Here is a 16,617-nt window from a genome sequence, read left to right as displayed (position 1 = left end):
AGGGATTTCTTTAAGCTGAAAAGAAAGAGCACTAATTAATAACAAGAAAATATATGAAAGAATAAATCTCATTGGAAAGGAAAATATATATAACTCCTTACAAAGCTAGTATGAAAGCTAAAAGACCAAAGTAGTAAAAAAATAACTATGTTTATAGTAATTAGTTAAGGAATACCAAAGATTTTTAAAATGCAGAATGTGACATCAAAAACATAAAACATGGGCCAGAGAAAGAGTAAAACTGTTGAATTTTTGAATGGGATCAAACTTAAGTTGTTATCAATTTAAAATAGACTGTTAAAGACGTAAATTGCTATATGTAAGCCTCATGGTAACCACAAAGCAAAAACCTTTTATAAATACAAAAAAGATAAAGAGAAAGGAATATAAATATACCACTAAAGAAAATCACCAAACCACAAAGGAGGAGAACAAGAAAAGAGAGGAAGGACAAAAACAATTAGTAAGCAACTAACAACATGGCAATTAGCACATACCTATCAATGACTACTTTAAATATAAATGGATTAAATTCTCTAATCAAAAGACTGAGTGGGGGATCCCTGGGTGGCTCAGTGGTTTGGCCCCTGCCTTTGGCCCAGGGCGCGATCCTGGAGACCCGGGATCGAGTCCCACGTCGGGCTCCCTGCATGGAGCCTGCTTCTCCCTCCTCCTGTGTCTCTGCCTCTCTCTTTCTCTCTCTGTCTATCATAAATAAATAAATAAATCTTAAAAAAAAAAAAAAGACTGAGTGGCTGAATGGATTATAAAAAAAAAAGACCCATCTATATGTTGCTTATGAGAGACTCACTTTAGATGTAAGGACCCGGGATCGAGTCCCACGTTGGGCTCCCTGCATGGAGCCTGCTTCTCCCTCTGCCTGTGTTTCTGCCTCTCTCTGTGTGTCTCTCATGAATGAATAAAATCTTAAAAAAAAGAAACCCACCTTGGAGTACCTATACCTTTATCAGCCCGAAACAAAGACTGTAGGGGTGCCTGGCTGGCTCTGTGGGTGGAGCACGCAGCTATTGATCTTGGGGTTTTGAGTTTGAGCCCCAGATTGGGCATACAATATACTTTAAAAAGTAAATGAAATTTTTAATAAAGACAAATATGTCTGTTACATAATGATAAACGGGACAATCTAAAAAAGGGATGCAATATTTGTTAATATTTATTCATTATTAAACTTGGGAGGACCTACATATATAAAGCAAATATTAACAGATCTAAAAAGAGAAATAGATAGCAATGCAATGAGAATAAGGGATTTTAACACCTCATTTACATAAATGGATAGATCATCTAGACAGAAAATCAACAAGGAAATGTCAGTATTAAAGGACACGTTAGAAAAAATAAAAATAAAATAAATAAATAAATAAAGGACACGTTAGGGGATCCCTGGGTGGCTCAGCAGTTTGGCGCCTGCCTATGGCCCAGGGCGCGATCCTGGAGTCCCTGGATCGAGTCCCGCGTCGGGCTCCCTGCATGAAGCCTGCTTCTCCCTCTGCCTGTGTCTCTGCTTCTCTCTCTCTCTCTCTGTCTCTTTCATGAATAAATAAATAAAATCTTTAAAAAAAAATAAAGGACACATTAAACCAGATAGACCTATGTATGTATAGAACATGCCATCTAAAGCAACAGAATATGTATTTTTTTCAAATGCACATGGAACAGTTTCCAGGATAGATCACATGGTAGGCCACAAATGAAGTTTTAATAAATTTAAGAGGATTAAAATCATGTCAAGTATATTTTCTGATCTCGAAATTAACCAATGAGTAAAACTGAAAAATTCACAAATATGTGGAGTTTAAACAGCATACTACCAAACAGCTAATGGGTTGAAGAAGCAATCAAAAGAGAAATTTTAAAAATGCCCCAAGAGAAATGAAAATGGAAATATAAATACTAAAATTTGTGGGATGCAGCAAAAACAGAGGGAAGTTCATAGCTATAAATGCCCACCTCAAGAAACAAGTCTCAAATAAACAATCTCAAGGAACCAGGAAAAGATGAACAAAGCCTAAAGTTAGAGGGTAGGAGATAATGAAGATTAAAGAAATAAATGAAATAGAGACTAAAAAATGAAATAAAGATCAATGAAACTAAGAGCTGATTTTCTAAAAGATAAATAAAATTGACACTCTTTAGCTAGAGTCATCAAAAAAAAGAGAGAGAGAGAGAGAGAGAGAGGACCCAAAGAAAATCAGAAATGAAACAGGAAATGTTACAAATGATACCACAGAAATAGAAAGGACCATAAACGACTCCTGCAAATAGTTATATGCCAACAAATTGGACAACCTAGAACACTCTACCGAGACTGAATCATGGTGAAACAGAAAAGCTGAACAGACTGATAACTAGTAAGGAGATTGAATCAGAAATTAAAAATTTCACAGAAAAGAAAAATCCAGATGGCTTCACTGGTGAATTCTACTGAACATTCAAAGAATTAATATCAATTCATCTCAAACTCTCAAGTTCTGACAAAAAAAATAGAAGAGGAAGAAACACGTTCAAACTCATTCTACGAGGCCGGCATTACCCTGAAACCAAAACCACACAAGGATGCCACAGAAAAGAGAATTACGGGCCACTATCCCTGATCAACACAGATGCAATAATCCTCAACTATATATTAGCAAACCAAATCAACACACCAAAAGGGTCATTCAATGCGATCGAGGGGGATTTCTCCCAGGGACACAAGGATGCTTTAAAATCCACAAACCAGTCTGTGTGATACACCAATTAACAAAATGAAGGATAAAAATCATAGGATCCTCGCAATAGATGCAGAAAAGCACTTGACCAACTTCAATATCCACTGACGATAAAGCCTTGTAACAAAGTGGACACCGAGGAAATCTGCCTCAGCGTAGTAAAGGCCGTATGGCCCACGGCTAAGAGCACAATCAGCGGTGAGAAGCTGAGAGCGATTCCTCAGGCCAGGGACAGACAGGGATGCCCACTCTCACCACTTTTATCCAACACAGACCGGAGTCGTGGCCAGAGCAGTGAAGCAAGAATAAGAAATAAGAGGTATCTACATTGGTAAAGAAGTAAAAATGTCACTACTTCCAGATGACATGATGCTACATATAGAAACTTGAAACACTCCACCAAAAAAATTGTAAGAATAAACAAAATCAGTAAAGCCGCAGGATACCAAATCAACACACAAAAAACTTGCTGCATTTCTATATACTAATAGTAAACAATCGGGAAGAGAAGGTTTTTAAAAAGCCCCATTTACAATTGCATTGAAATAAATACCTAAGAATGAATTTGACCAAGGGGATGAAACACCTGTATATCAAGAACTCCAAGACATTAAAGAAATTGGGACGCCTGGCGGGCTCAGTGGTTGAGCATCTCCCTTCGGCCCAGGGCGTGATCCTGGGGTCCCGGGATCGAGTCCCGCATCGGGCTCCCTGCATGGAGCCTGCTTCTCCCTCTGCCTGTGTCTCTGCCTCTCTCTCTCTCATGAATACATTTTTTTTAAAAAGTTAAAAAAAAAAGAAATTGAAAATAAGAGATATAAATAGAAAGATGCTCAGGATTGAAAGAATATTGTTAAAAAGTCCATACTATCCCCAAATATTCTGCAGATTCAATGCAATCCCTATCAATATCCCAATGTTATTTTTCAAGAAAACAGAACAAATAATCCTAAACTTTGTTCAGAACCATAAAAACTCAGAAGAGCCAACACAACCTTGAGAAAGAAGAACTAAGCTGGAGGTTATCCTGCTCCCTGGTTCCAAACCGTGTCGCAAATCTATAGTCACTAAAACAGTACAGTCCTGGCACGAAACCAGCCCCATGGATCCCGGACCAGAGTAAAGAGCTTAGAAATAAACCCATGCTTCTACAGTCAGCGAATTGATGACAAAGGAGCCAAGAATACCCAAGGAGGAAAGGACAGGCTCTTTAATAAATGGTGTCAGGAAAACGGACAGCCACAGGCAGAAGAATGAAACCACGCCACTTTCTCACGCCACGCACAAAAATAAACTCAAAATGGTTTAAAGACTTGAACATAAGATCCAAAACTATGTAACTCGTGGAAGAAACATTGGTGGTAAGCTCCCTGACACGGGTCTTGGCCATAATTTTCTGAATTTGACACTACTAGAAAGCCTGCACGTAGCAAAGGAGCAGACACGCAGACAGAAAACTCTGGACGCAGTAACATCCCATGGTTAGCGTGGCAGCCGGCACTCACACGTACTGCTGTAGGAGTGTGCGCGTTCCTCTTTCTTCCTTTTTTTTTTGCATTAAACACGTAAATTCCCGCTAGCAGAAGAATATCCTTTTCAAAAGGGAAAAACGAGAGGTAATAGTATGGAAGTAGCAATGCAGAGCGTGCGTACCCACACTCCAGGCTCCACGTTCCGTGAAAGTGGGCACATAAGCAGCCCCGGCAGGACTACAGGGCACCCCGTCTCCGTGAGCGAGAACCACGGCTCTCAGGCCCACAGGTGGAGGGAATGTTTGGTAGAAAACTGAGCACACTTTCCTCTGTGACTGTTATGCCTGGCAGTTTTCTAATTAAAGCCCCTATCACACTTCGGTGCAGATATTTATGTGATTGTCAAAGCATATTACATTACACGCCTCAAAAAAAAAAAAGTTTCATGCTGTCCTTTTTGTCAGATTCAAATATTCATATTTAATTGCTCTTTTTACTAGTAAAAGGCTTTACTTCATAAATCTACTTAAGAAGAAAGCATAAAGTTTCTGAATTAAACTCAGTTAGTAGAAACAATATCCTGCTTCCCCAAAATGGAAACAGACCATTTAGATTAAATTTTGGCAGAAAGGGATCATTGAAATAATCTCTTCTATCCTCCTGTCATTATAAAACTATACCTCTGGTGTTCTGGAGAGTCTGTTTAGACTTCTAAACAAACAAGTCATAAACTTTTATCAAAAACTATCCCAATATTTGCTAACTCATACTGTCAAGACATGCTTATTTAATATTAAACTTAAAATTACATCTGAAAAAATTAATTCCAATTCTTAAGGGAGAAGAATAATAGTATTAGAAGAAAAATGTTCTGTACTGAAATTAGTGTACTAAAAATTCATATCCTAATTACAAAAAATTACTTGCTAGATCTAATTTGTAGATTATAGGTTGAAAAAAAAAAACCCTATTCTGACAAATAAATGACTGGGAACCTTTCGAAGTGCAATTGATAGTCTACATTAAGTCAGGTGCATCAGGAAATGCACCCAAGAACCCTACCTGCCAGGTGCTCACAGCCTAGCTCATAGAGCATATTTAGTATTTGCAAGGAAACCAAAATAATGTTCCATTTCAAATAATGTGAGAGGTTTGCCTGAGGAACTGAGGCACCTAGAGACTCTTCTCAATGTCATCACAAAAGCAGAGATGACAGCCACCATGAGGGTATTCCTGTTAGCTTCTACAAATGTGAATGAAAATGAAAATAATTAAAGGTGAAGAGAAAAAAATCTTTCACAGCTCTCACTTTCCATAAATAGCTATTTTAGTTCCCTTTTAATGATAGATCTATTACTATAAATACTAAAAATAAAGTTTCAACCACTTAAAATGTCACATAGCTAAGAAATATAACTGAGTGATGACTGATTTCCATAAATCACTGTACCAGTCATGGTCAGGTTGGTTAAAAAGGCTTGTATTATCTTAATGTACTAATTATTCTTTTTTTTTTTTTTTTAGTTCTTACTTAATTTTTAGTAATCTCTACACCCCAACTGTGGGGCTCGAACTCATGACCCTGAGATCAATAATCACATGCTCTCCTGGCTGAGCCAGCCCAGTGCCCCACTAATTCAATACAGACAAAATTGCCTCTTGAGCCACTTTTCAAATTCTGCAATTTTCCTTCAAATTCTTCAATTTTCCATCACCCATGAACGTACGGCTGTTGGCAGACTAGACTTTTGGTTTCCTGAGGATTGGTTCACAGAAAACCGTAAGAAACAGTGATTATGGGGCAGCCCGGGTGGCTCAGTGGTTTGGTGCCGCCTTCAGTCCAGGGTGTGGTCCTGGGGACCTGGGATCGAGTCCCACCTCAGGTTCCCTGGAGGTCCCCTCTGCCTGGGTCTCTGCCTCTGTGTGTGTGTGTGTCTCTCATGAATGAATAAATAAAATATTTTAAAAAATTAAAAAAAAAGAAACAGTGATTATTGAAATTCTAAGGTAAATATGAAAATAGCAAAATGTAGATTTTGGCTGATGGGACCTAAGCATCTACTGTCACCCTCTCATTTTAAAGAAGGAGAAATAAAGCGAGGTCAAGCTAATGCCCAAGGAAATAGCAAGTTAGTGGCAGGTCTCCAGACAGTACTGTAAGCCACCCCACAAATCCCATGACCATTTAGGAGCAAGTGTGCAATTCCATCATCCATTTAACATCACTTTGTTCTCCAAACAATCACTAATCACACAGACTCTTGGAAGTTTTAGAGCTGGGGTGGGGAGCCATTAACGAACCCTCATTTTACAGATGAGCAAAGTAATGTACAGAGAGAGCTACTGCCCAGTCCATCCCTCCGCAACATCTACGGGGCTCCTCACTATACTGAAAATAAAATTGAAAAAAAAAAATCCCAGTTCTTAAGGAGCTCACCTGGGACAAAGAGAAAACATAAACGTAATAGAACGTGATGTTTTTGAGAGGTACTTGCTAAGTAGCGTGGGTCAGAAAGGAGATGGAGGGATCCCTGGGTGGCGCAGCGGTTTGGCGCCTGCCTTTGGCCCAGGGCGTGATCCTGGAGACCCGGGATCGAATCCCACGTCGGGCTCCCGGTGCATGGAGCCTGCTTCTCCCTCTGCCTGTGTCTCTGCCTCTCTCTCTCTCTCTCTGACTATCATAAATAAGAATTAAAAAAAAAATTAAAAAAAAAGAAAGAAAGGAGATGGATCGGCCCTGCCTGGACAGTGCCCAGCACCACGCGGGGACGTAGGCTGCGGACCCCATTCACAGCTTGAGTACAGTGTTCTGTATTAAAACAGGAGAAAAGCTCCACTTTCAGCAAAAGGTGCAGGAAACGATGGCTCTCTAGACTGTCTGGCTCGGCACCTGGCATTTCACTACCTAATTCTGGAGAGGACTCAGGTAACCCCAGTGCTGCAAAGGAAGCCGACCAACACACTTGTCCAGGTGAAGATGACGCCCCGGAGTCCCCCGTGGGGCCCGAGCATCAGTCCTTTCCTCTGGTTATGACCAGGACATGCTCAGCACAGGACTTTCTCTAAATGTCGAAGTCACCTCCCTGTGATTTCCCTCCGGGCTCCTTCCGCAGTGCGCCCCGCAATAAAGAACTCTAGTGTCAAGATCATCGCTTCTGGAGTCAGAAATCATTGTTGACAAAGCTTACGGGGAGGCGGGGGAGATTCTTCCCACACCTGAACAGTCTTCTCTCTAGGAAAATTCACCCACGGAGGCTGAACTTCTGCTGGGAACTCCGGCTCTCACCTTCACCTGTCACAGCTGCTCCAGAAATGGCAGCATTTCTCCCCAAGACGCTGAGGGGAGCGACTCTGACATTTCCTAAAGCCCTGGGAAGTGAGGCCCACTGAGCATTTTCTTCTGTTCCTTCTATTCCTGCGCAAAACACCTCGGCGTCCTGCGGAGGGGGGAGCTGGGGATGCAGGGCGCTCCCCACGCGGCCCGAGGCTCCCCAAGGTCCCCACGCGCAGCCTCAGCCCCGCAGGTCCTGCGCCCGCACGGGGCCGCCTCGCTGGGTGCCTGCGCCCGGGACCCCGGAGCTGCGGCGGCGTCCACGCGGTCTCCCCGCGGGTCCCAGGGCGGCGGGGCCGCAGCAGTGACCCCCGTGGCCGCGAACTCACGGCCGCAACCTCGCTCCGCCCCGACCGCGGACTGAACGGCTGCCTCTGCGCCCCGCGTTCCCTGCCTCCGCGCCCCCTGACCTGTCCGCCCCCGCCCCCGCGATCCCGCTCCCTGACCCGCCCGCGACCCCGGCCGACCCCGGCCGCCCCGCGCCACCTGACCTGTCTGCACCCGCCCTCGCCCCCCTGATCCCGCTCCCCGACCCGCCCGCGACCCCGCCCGCCCCCACCCCCTGACCTCTCTGCGCCCCCTGCGCCCCTCCCCCGCCCCGCTCCCCGCCCCGCCTGCCCCCCCCCCCCCCGCCACTCCGCGCCCCTGACCTCTCTGCGCCCCCTGCGCCCCACCCCCACCCGCTCCCGGCAGCCCGCACCCCCTGACCTCTTTGCGGCCACCCCACCCGCCTGCGACCCGGCCGCCCTGCACTCCCCGATCTGTCTGCACCGCCCCCAGCTCCCTGACCCGTCTGCGTCCCCCGCGCCCCGGCCCGGTACTCCGGTACTCCGAGGGCGAACGCAGGGGCTGCCTCCCCCCGCCCAGCCTCACCTCCAGGCGCGCCCCCCGCTCCGGCCGGACCCCAGCGCCCCGCGACCAGCGGGAGGAGGAGGAGGAGGCGCAGCGGGCGGGGCCCGAGGCCGAGGACCCCCGGCCAGGACCCCCGCGCCGACATCGCCCGGCCCCGCGCGGGAAGGCAGGCGGCTCCACACGGACTGGGCCGGGACGGGGGAGCCCACGCGGGACGGACGCTGCTGCGGGCTGCTGGGGGTGCTGCGGGCTGCTGCGGGGTGCTGCGGGCGCTACCACCTCGGCCCACACGGCTCCCACGGCTCTGGGCGCGAGGGGAGGCTCGAGCCGGGCCCCGCCCCCGCCCAGGCCCCGCCCCGCCGGCGCGTAGCCCCGCCTCCGCCTTCCCGCCCGCCTCGGGCCTCGCGGGCCTCGCCGTTTAGAAGCGACCTTAGCGCTCGAGCCCCTTTGCCCCGCCCCCGAGCGGCCCCGCCCCCGAGCGGCCCCGCCCCCGAGCGGCCCCGCCCCCGAGCGGCCCCGCCCCCGAGCGGCCCCGCCCCCGAGCGGCCCCGCCCCCGAGCGGCCCCGCCCCCGAGCGGCCCCGCCCCCGGCCCCAGCCCCGACGGCCAATCCCGGCAGCAGGAGGCCCGGGGCCCGGCTGCGGCCTTGCTGGCCTCCCGCTGCCTGGGCGGGTCCCCGTCCGCCCTGACCGCCGCGGTCCCTGTGAACATCCGCGCCGCGCCCAGCGCCGGGGGCGCGGACGGACGGGAGGAGGTTATTCCGCGTCCGCACGAGAACCGCCCCCCAAGAACGTGGCAGGGGCTCGCCTCCCGCCCGCTCCCCGTCCCTGAAGCCGCGCGGGGGAGCTGGGGGTGCAGCCCGGACCCCCTTCCGGAGCCCGACGGAGGACGTGCAGCGGCCTCGGCACCGACCCACAGCCGCCCCGCCGTGTGCCCCCCGCGTGCCCCATGACCTCCGTAAGGAGCGGCCCCCCGCCCCGGGCCGACCGCGTCACGGCCCCTGTTCCTCGTTAGGAGGAAGCTCCGTGGGCCCCAGGAGCACAGCGGGCCAGCTGGGAGCGCGGGCAGAGAGGCAGGCTCGTCCGCAGCCCCCCTGCAGGGCGCGCAGCCCCGCCTCCCCGCCCCGAAGCCGCTGCGGACTCGAGGCGCGGCCGTCCGTGGGCAGCGGGGCAGGGACGGGGCTGCAGGGGCGCGGGCTGGCGGCTGCTTGACGTGCGCGGCTCCCGGGCCTCGGGGCTCCGTCCCCCCCTCCCCGTCCCCTCCGCCCCCACCAGCAGGACGGCGGCTCCTGCCCCCGCGCCCCGGGCGCCCCCGAGGACAGCGGCGCAGCGGGGGCAGGGCCGCCGGGGCCGCTTGCGGGGGCACCTACAATCCAGGCCAACACCCCAGGGACCTCAGTGCGGCCCGTGGGCGGTGGACACTCGCGGGGCCCGCGGCGGCACCGCCAGCAGGTGCCCCGAAGCGCAGGGCGGCCGCGCCCCCCGGGCCCCAGCCGTGGCCACCCCGCGCCCTCGGGCACTCCGGGGGCTCGTGGCCCCCCCGCCCCTCAGCGGCCTCCCGGGCTTCCCGACACCTCCGGGCCCGCCCCCTGCCCGGGGTCCTGCAGGTGACGCGCGGCCCCGCCCCTCCCGTCACTGCTTCCAGGGACCGAGCAGCCCGAGCCGCAGCCCGGGTCCGCGCGGGCACCTGGCCCTGCCCCCAGCAAGGCGCGTCTGTAACCACCCCTGCGGCCCACAGCCTCCCCCCGCGCGGGCTCCCGGCTCCCGGCTCCCGGCTCCCGAGGGGGCGGCCGCGCCTGCGCTCCTCACCTGGGCGCGCTGCGCGGTCACGGCAGATGCTCGGAGGGCTCCCGGGAGGAGGAAGCGAGCGCCGGGCAGGCGCGGGCCGCCGACGTCCCGAGCTGGCGAGGGGGCAGGGGGCCGGGCCCACCACTCATCTTGTCCTTTCCTAATTTAAAATCATATAATTAACATCTAGTGCATTGTTAGTTGAGTGGTCAGCTGCACAGGACGCCCCGCGCCCCTCCCATCACGGCCCTCCTCCATGCCCACCCCACTCGCCGTCCCACCGCCCTGCGGCAGCCTGTTCCTTCCCCAGAGTTAAGAGTCTCCTCCTCTGATTTCGTCTTATTTAAGTGCGGCCTTAAAACCGGAGGCGGAGGAGGAAGGCCGCGTAGGCTCGGCCACAGGGCGGGTGGTAGGTGGCAGCCTTCCCCTTTAGGGGGCGATTGTTCTCCCACCTGCTCCCCGCGGGACCCTCCAGCGAGGGCAGCTGGTGCCTGTCCTCCGTGCCGACTGGCCGAATGAATCGAATGAATCGTTGTTCACTTCCTTTCTCATAATGGGGTCAACTGAGCTAAATGCAGAGCCAGGCGGATTCTCGAATCTCCCATTCAGCATTTCCATTGTAGTTTGGTGATAAATTCTGCTGTGAGCCTTTAAGAGGAAAGCCAAACTGAAAAGTTAATTAAAGATAAAAATGGATGCTGTCAATTTTCACTGCTGAAATTAAATGCGTTTTCACAGATTAAAGCAAAAAAAAAAAAAAGCAAGTATTGATAGGGTATTAAAATTCAGTCCTTCAAAAGAAATAGTATAAGAATAAAAGGTCCCTTTTAAGGGGCTATTTCAATGACTGTAATCAAAATGTAAAAGGGCAGACATATTTTAATGTACAGAGCTTTAAGAAAGAAAATTAATTGGCCATATTTTTTACTAGATTGTAATAGCTAAGTAGTAGTGCATAAAATCACATATCACAAAAATATAAACCATATATATAAGTGAGCTGTCTCACTGGACTTTAATAATAGCATATATATACCACAAGGTCACAGACCCAATTACCAAGAGAAAAAACACAAGTGAACAAGGAAATGGCAATTCGCTACAGAGCAAGTTATCACGTATCCTGGACAAATATCAGCTCTGGTTACAAATAAAGATACCGTTTTTCCACTTAAAAGTGCAGTGCAATGACCCATGCCCCTAAATGTCCAAAGATTTTACACCTGGGAGTGATGAATCCTTGTGAAAGAGTTTTTCTGTTAAAACAAATAATTCAAAAGGAGAGATCTTATTTAAATCTTAATGCACACAGTGGTAGTTACATAGAGGTTCTATGTATGTTAATTAGCTTGACTGTAGTGATGTCACAATGTGCACATGTATTAAACATCAAGTTGTGCATCTTAGACACTATTTTTATATGTCAGTGCTATCTCAGTAAAGCTGCTAAAACGGGAATTTCTACAGTAAAAAAAGACATATGGATTTCTTCAGATTTGCAATTACTTAATATGTAAAAGCTCAACATTTGTACTAAGTGAACACAACAATATTTATATATAAATATTTATTGCATTAAGTGACCTCTTCTTCATAGATGGTGCACTAGTATAAATTCACAAAAGAAATTTATGCCTGTATTTTAATATCTGCAAGGCATTAAATTGTAAATGTTCTGTGCAAAAGGTATAATTTAAGTATTCTTATCAAACATAAAACCAGCACGTCACTTACTTTCTATTCTGGAACTGAGAGATATTTATAGATACTGCTGCATACATCAAAAGTAAGTTCAAAGGACAGATTATCCTGCAGGTACAGACCACAGATGCTCCAGAAATACGTGGCTGCACACCAAGCAGAACTGCCATCTTAGAATTTGATTAAATGATTGCCAATTTAATTGTTCCACATTATTCCCACTACAATCAAGGGATATGATGAAATTCTTAAACTCAAAAGCATACAAAAAATTCAAAATTAAGTATATTTCACTTCCATTTGTAATTTGTACACTGGCATATAAAGCTTCTAAGGAAGGGAGGGCTAAATGGAACCAAACTGGGGCTGTTTCTTTCAAACGTTTGGGAATCTGCTCTAATTATCCAGTCTAATTGATTTAGCAAGGGTTCTCATCCAGCTTCAGTTCCTGTGCAGTACTAATTGATGTTGAGTGTTTTATATGGACAAGGAGCAAGACCAGATGAGATCTTCCAGCAATACAAAAAAGCTCCCTCTGAGGATTAGAGTAATATATGGCATTGATTGTCCAGAAAATTGATTATCTTGAACCTAATCTAGGCCACCTGATCCAAGTCTCTGAAAATCGGAAATCATTTGGTAACGTCCAGTTCCACATCTGTCTCACCTGAGATGCACTCTTTCCTTGCTCTTCTAGAACGCGCCTGAAGAATTGCAGGTGTTTTCAGGTTTTTGAAAGCTAAAGAATGCACGAGGCCACCTGCGTGCCAAAGGAGATCTTGGTCCTTGATTCCATGTGACCTTCTTGCCATCGGTGAACCAGAGCTGAACTTGCCTGCTGGCGTGGGATGCACAGCTGAGCCCCCTGCCCCCCCAGCATCCCCCTCCCGTGCTCTGGGGGGTAACAGCGATGGTGGCACAGCGGGAAGCTCCTAGCCTTTGGTCTTGGATGTCAAGTAAACATGAGTTCGATTCTCGCTGTCCCTTCCGGCCACAGGCCCAGTTCTCGGAGGGGGAAGGTGACAAGACAGAAATGTCCCTGCTTTCAGGGAACTCACTGTGAGGGAGGAAGGCACAAAATAAACAAGGTAGTTTCAGAATTTGCTAGGAATTCTTGGGGAGGGAAGTCGGAAGTGATGGGGGGCTGAGCTAGGAGGCGGAGAGAGCTTGGTGAGGAAGGCAGAGGGGCCGCAACCCACACTCTGTAAGGTCGCAGCGAGAGGCCACAAGTGGAGAAGCCCACGCCGTCTGCTCCACGGGCGATGGTTTCCACTCTGTCCTGGGGACAGAGGGCTTTCTATGGCTTCAGGATATTTTTGGAAAACGAGGAGAAAATGTAACATTAGTTTCTTCTTTAAAACTTTTTAAACAGATGGCCTGTGACGCACCCAATCCGCGCAGAGCCCTCCTCGGCATGGGGGAGGGGGGGTCCCCGGCGGCAGGCAAGATCGCGAGCGATGTTTATTTACCCTGTTGTGTATTTTCCAAAGTAAGCACACGCTGCTTCATCATCAGAAAAAGGAAGTTACTGGATTGCTCAGGACTCAGGAGACAATTTCCCCTGGAGTCTCCCACTCTGTAGGATTCAGTTTTCAGAGAATGTTCTTACATAAGGCTCTGGATGCAGAATCAAAGGCGTGGCCTGGCCTCCCAGGGTTAGCAGCAAGGCGCCATGAAGGGAATCAAAAGTCCCGTCCAACCAGGAGACCTGCTTCAGCGGTAACGCCCAAGTCCACGTGCCCTCAGGAGTCAGTCCGGGTTCCACTTATGCTGGGCTCTTAGGAGAACACGGGAGAGTAGAGTCTGATACGGACGTCTGGCACAAAGGTGGATTAGAAATAAACCAAGTTAGGACCCAGCGATTCCACGGGCACACACCCAAGGGAAGTGAGAGCCTGAGTCCACGCAGTACGGGACACATAGCAGCGCCGCTCACAACAGCCCCCAACGGAAACCACCCTCGTGCCACCAACCCGTGAGCGACCGGTGCTCTCTGATCACAACGCGGAGTTACTCAGCAACCAAAGGCTTCCTGGCGCTTTCTGATCCAGGAGGCCGTGGGCTGCCAGCACGCACTAGGGTGACGGGCGACGCCAGGCTGCGGGCGCAGGCACTGCAGCGCCCCACGTGTCCTCAGGGGCAAACCCGCAGGACAGGGAGTCCTCGAGGCTGGGAGGCTTGGGGCAGGCGAAGGGGCGCAGTGTTGGTTTGGGTGATGGCAATGCTCTGAAGCCGGGGTGTTGGCTGCGCAGCCGCGTGAGCAAACCACAACCGCTGAACCTTGTGCTCTGAACGGGCACACTGCATGGTACGTAATCATGTATCGGCAAAGCGGTCACTAAAATAAGGAAGTAACGACTTCATTTTATCTAATTCTGAATTCATTCAAGAAAACTAGTCTGAAAAACAGAATTAAAGTCCCATTAATTTAAATACTTTAAAAAATACATGCCAAGCATATTATTTTTATATTTTTTCCAGTGGCATTACATTCAGTGTGATTCACGTCCCTACGCCGCCCGGTGCTAGGCAGGGCAGGTGCCCTCCTTCCTCCCCGTCACCTGCTCTGTCACCTGTTTCCCCCACGTCACCTCCTCCCTGGTGACCAGGACGGTGTTCTCTGCGTTCAGTCTGTTTCTCGGGTTCTCAGTTTTGCTTATTTTGTATCTTGAATTCCACATACGAGTGAAACCATGTGGCATCTGTCTTTTTCCGACTTACCTCACTCGGCATAATACTCCCCAGCTCCCTCCCTGCCATTTCAAGGGAAAGATGTCCTTATTTTTGACGGCTGAGTAACACCCCATCGTGTATACAAATCACAGCTTTATTGGGCTGCTTCCAGTTTGGCTATTGTTGAAAATGCTGCTATAAATATCACAGTGCGCAGATCCTTTCAAGCTAGGGTCTCTGTATAGGACGTTTATGTACTTCGGCGTGGGGAGTATCTCAGTATGTGGGATGCTGACACGAAGAGGCTTGGACATGGGTGCCAAGGACTCCTACGTGGCTGCTCTAAGCGCGGTCGCAGGAAGCTGGGCAAGGAGATGGGCAGACAGAGAACGGATGCAGATGAAGACCATCTGGAAGGAAAAGGGGAACACGCGGTCTGACGTGGGTCCCCTCCCGGGGGCCGCACACTCTACGGGGCTCTTCCCACCAGCACAGAACGGAGGGTAGCAGACGTCATGCCGACCTGGGTGGAGGCCCTCGTCCTGCTCTCCTGCTCCTTCCTCCTTCCTCCCATCGCTGCAGCCCCCACCTGGCTCTTCCCACCTGCTCCAGCTCCTGGACTTGTTTCTCTCATTCACTCAGACCTGGGGCGCCTGGGGGTCTCTAGATCTTGGCTCAGGTCATGGCCTCAGGGCCATGGGATCGAGTCCCGCGTGGGGCTCCACACTCAGCAGGGAGTCTGCTTCTCCCTCCATCCCTTCCCCTGCTCGTGCTTGCTATCAAAATCTTTAAAAGAAAAAAAAAAAAACCCTCCATGTCTTCTGCACTGCACAGGGCAGAGACCACAGAACTGCGAAGCGGCCAGGCCACCCCGTGTACACTCCCCCGCTCACAGCACTGGCCCTCGGCCCTGCCAAGCTGTGCCCCGACCCAGGCTCAGGCGGCCCGCCATGGCCACAGCCACGGCCACGGCGGGCACAGCGCATGCACGTCAGCAAGGAGCTGACGACAGTCCTCCCACCTGCACAGCTGCACGTTAACCTGAAGACAGGTCTTACACCTAAAATTACCAGGAACGTGGTAAAAAGGAACAGAAATCAATCTACTTTGATATTTTTTCAGAACGTGGAATATTTTTGCAGTTAGCACAAGTGCTTCCACTGACCTTTCAAAGTGCTAGACTGGAGAAATTCGAGTCTTGCTTATTTTCTGATGAAGAAAGTCTGGAGTAAATCATACACCGGAACACAGGATTTGTCCCCCACGGTTCAGTTTTTAAAACTCCCCCCAAATGACATCAACTCAAGGTTTAAAGCAGTGCGCCCTCCATCCCCATGCTCCTGCCACGCCCGGCGCTGGAGGAAGGGCCGTGTCCTACATCCAGGCCACCGAGCAGGTGAGCAGGTGGCCTGGGGCGGAGATCGAGGCCGTCGGTCAGAGCTCACCTGGGCCCTCGCCGCCAGGAGGAACCAGGTAGAGGGGCCCCCACCCCTCACTTTTCCCATAGCGTGAAGTCATTTCAGTAAAAGGGTGAGCAGGACCCACTGGCTTAGTGGACTGCATGATGCTTATCTGGGGCGGGGGGGGGGGGGGTGAGTTCAAGGCCCCCGTGGGGTGGAGAGCTGACTTAAAAATAATGTCTTAGGGCATCTGGGCAGCTCAGGGGGTTAAGTGTCTGCCTTCAGCTCAGGCCACAATCTCGGGGTCCCGGGATCCAGTCCCGCGTTGGGCTCCCTGCTCGGCAGTGAGTCTGCTTCTCCCTCCCCCTCTGAGGCTCCCCCCGTGTGCTCTCTCTCAAATAAATACATTAAAAATCTTTTTAAAAAATGAATAAATCTTTCAGAAAAAGATATGTTGAGATTTTTCCATCATTAGGGGGAATCTGAATACTTGCTCCAGAGGTGCTTAAAATGCACGAGGCTCTCATCCCCCCACAGCCCCTACGGTTGTTGTAACTTCAGGAAAATGCTGACGGGGCGGCGGGGGGTCGGAATATAGGAAACCCACCAGCGGTACTGACCTGGGAGGAAAGGGGGTACCTGAGGTCGTGGCTCCAGCAGACCAGGGCCA

The 16,617-nt window shown here is 50.2% G+C and overlaps 1 protein-coding gene across 3 annotated transcripts in view; it reads right to left on the bottom strand.

Moving 5' to 3' along the window:
- Positions 1-14,108, bottom strand: part of CHRNA5 (cholinergic receptor nicotinic alpha 5 subunit) — a 40,314-nt gene extending 26,206 nt beyond the window's left edge. Inside the window, exons 1-3 of one of the 3 annotated variants that reach the window (XM_025986037.2) lie at positions 12,542-14,108; positions 10,626-10,821; positions 10,195-10,333 (exon numbers count right to left, since the gene is read on the bottom strand). Coding sequence is in view for 2 of the 3 variants with exons in the window: in XM_025986035.2 (XP_025841820.1) it covers positions 8,409-8,532 (124 nt within the window). In the remaining variant the exon portion in view is untranslated. Of the gene's footprint in view, positions 1-8,408; positions 8,706-10,194; positions 10,334-10,625; positions 10,822-12,541 lie in introns of those variants that run through there. The other 2 variants (XM_025986035.2, XM_025986036.2) reach the window with 2 other exon arrangements.
- Between the last annotated feature and the right edge of the window lie 2,509 nt (positions 14,109-16,617).

The sequence above is a fragment of the Vulpes vulpes genome, chromosome 2, assembly GCF_048418805.1.
Source record: "Vulpes vulpes isolate BD-2025 chromosome 2, VulVul3, whole genome shotgun sequence".
Taxonomy (NCBI): domain Eukaryota; kingdom Metazoa; phylum Chordata; class Mammalia; order Carnivora; family Canidae; genus Vulpes; species Vulpes vulpes.
Note: the sequence above shows the minus strand (reverse complement) of the source record. Positions and strands in the feature narration are given on the sequence as shown.